This window comes from Meleagris gallopavo, unplaced genomic scaffold (assembly GCF_000146605.3).
Source record: "Meleagris gallopavo isolate NT-WF06-2002-E0010 breed Aviagen turkey brand Nicholas breeding stock unplaced genomic scaffold, Turkey_5.1 ChrUn_random_7180001849020, whole genome shotgun sequence".
Lineage (NCBI taxonomy): Eukaryota > Metazoa > Chordata > Aves > Galliformes > Phasianidae > Meleagris > Meleagris gallopavo.
Window position 1 is genome coordinate 2,230 of NW_011116355.1, and position 2,011 is coordinate 4,240.

The following is a 2,011-nucleotide window of genomic DNA, read 5'->3' on the forward strand; positions in this document are numbered from 1 at the left end:
GGGGGGTCACCCAACGACTCTGGGGCACCCAATGAGCGACTTTGGTGCACCCAATGATTCGGGCACACCGGGTGCTGCCACCCAGCCCCGTCCGTCCCAAGGGTGCCCCGTCGGCGTCACCTCGTTCTTCTCCAGGCTGTACTCCTCCATCATTTTGTCCCCCTGCTCCTGGAAGGTGATGATGATCAAAGCCACGAAGATGTTGACGAAGAAGAAGGGGAAGACGACGAAGTAAACCACGTAGAAGATGGACATCTCCATGCGGTACCCGGGGCTGGGGCCCTGGTTCTCGTAGGTGGCGTCCACCGAGTGCTTCAGGACCCTACGATGGGACGCACGGGGGGGTGACCCAGGGGTCCGAGCCCCCCGCCCACCCCTCCCACCCCACAACGCCTCCACTTACTGCGGCCACCCCTCCCCGGTGGAGACGGTGAAGAGGGTGAGCAGCGCCCAGAGCACGTTGTCGTAATGGAAGTCGTATTTCTTCCACTCCCTCCTCTGCGCCTTCACCTCGTTCTTCTCGTAGACCAGGTACTCCCCCCTGCGGGGAGGGGGCGGTGGGTTGGGGGCTTCTCACTTGGGAGACGTTCAATGGCTTTGGGGGTAGCCAGTGAGTGACTCTGGGGACACCCAGTGACTCTGGGGACACCCACCGACTTTGGGGCACCCGATGAGTTTGGGGCACCCAATGATTTTGGGCACCCAATGAGTTTGGGACACCCAATGATTTGGGGCACCCAATGAGTTTGGGGGCACTCAATGACTTTGGGGCATCCAATGACTTTGGGGACACCCAGTGACTCTGGGGACACCCACCGACTTTGGGGCACCCGATGAGTTTGGGGACACCCAATGATTTTGGGCACCCAATGAGTTTGGGACACCCAATGATTTTGGGACACCCAATGACTTTGGGGACATCCAATGACTCTGGGGACACCCACTGACTTTGGGGCACCCGATGAGTTTGGGACACCCAATGATTTGGGGCGCCCAATGAGTTTGGGGGCACTCAATGACTTTGGGGCACCCACTGAATGACTTTGTGTGCACCCACTGATTTGGGGACACCCAATGACTTTGGGGACACCCAATGATTTTGGGGACACCCAATGATTTTGGGGGCACTCAATGACTTTGAGGCACCCACTGAATGACTTTGTGGGCACCCACTGATTTGAGGACACCCACTGATTTGAGGACACCCAATGACTTTGGGGACACCCAATGACTTTGTGGGCACCCACTGATTTGAGGACACCCAATGACTTTGGGGACACCCAATGATTTTGGGGGCACTCAATGTCTTTGAGGCACCCAATGAATGACTTTGGAGGCACCCACTGATTTGGGGACACCCAATGACTTTGGGGACACCCAATGACTTTGGGGCACCCAATGAATGACTTTGTGGGCACCCACTGATTTGAGGACACCCAATGACTTTGGGGACACCCAATGACTTTGGGGCACCTAATGAATGACTTTGGGGACACCCAATGACTTTGAGGACACCCAATGATTTTGGGGGCACTCAATGTCTTTGAGGCACCCAATGAATGACTTTGGAGGCACCCACTGATTTGAGGACACCCACTGATTTGGGGACACCCAATGACTTTGGGGCACCTAATGAATGACTTTGGGGACACCCAATGACTTTGGGGACACCCAATGATTTTGGGGGCACTCAATGTCTTTGGGGCACTCAATGAATGACTTTGGAGGCACCCACTGATTTGGAGCCACCCAATGACTTTGGGGACACCCAATGACTTTGTGGGCACGCAATGATTTTGGGGACACCCAATGGGGGTGGGGGGCTCTGGCTGTACCTGCAGTCCTTCTCGAACTCCTTGGACTCGTCGGTGCAGTAGAAGAATTTGCCCTTGAAGAGCTGAACGGCCACCACGGCGAAGATGAACATGAAGAGCATGTAGACGATGAGGATGTTGAGGACGTTCTTCAGCGAGTTGACCACGCAGTCAAACACAGCCTGGGGTCGGGGTAG

At 55.7% G+C, this 2,011-nt stretch overlaps 1 protein-coding gene across 1 annotated transcript in view; it reads right to left on the reverse strand.

Moving 5' to 3' along the window:
* The window catches only part of LOC104915744 (voltage-dependent P/Q-type calcium channel subunit alpha-1A-like), a gene marked incomplete at both ends in the record, with an annotated part of 4,217 nt that extends 2,209 nt beyond the window's left edge, over nt 1–2,008 (reverse strand). The window contains 3 exons of the mRNA XM_010726667.2: nt 121–322; nt 404–541; nt 1,836–2,008. Of these exons, the coding sequence (XP_010724969.2) occupies nt 121–322; nt 404–541; nt 1,836–2,008 (513 nt within the window). The remainder of the gene's footprint in view (nt 1–120; nt 323–403; nt 542–1,835) is intronic.
* Between the last annotated feature and the right edge of the window lie 3 nt (nt 2,009–2,011).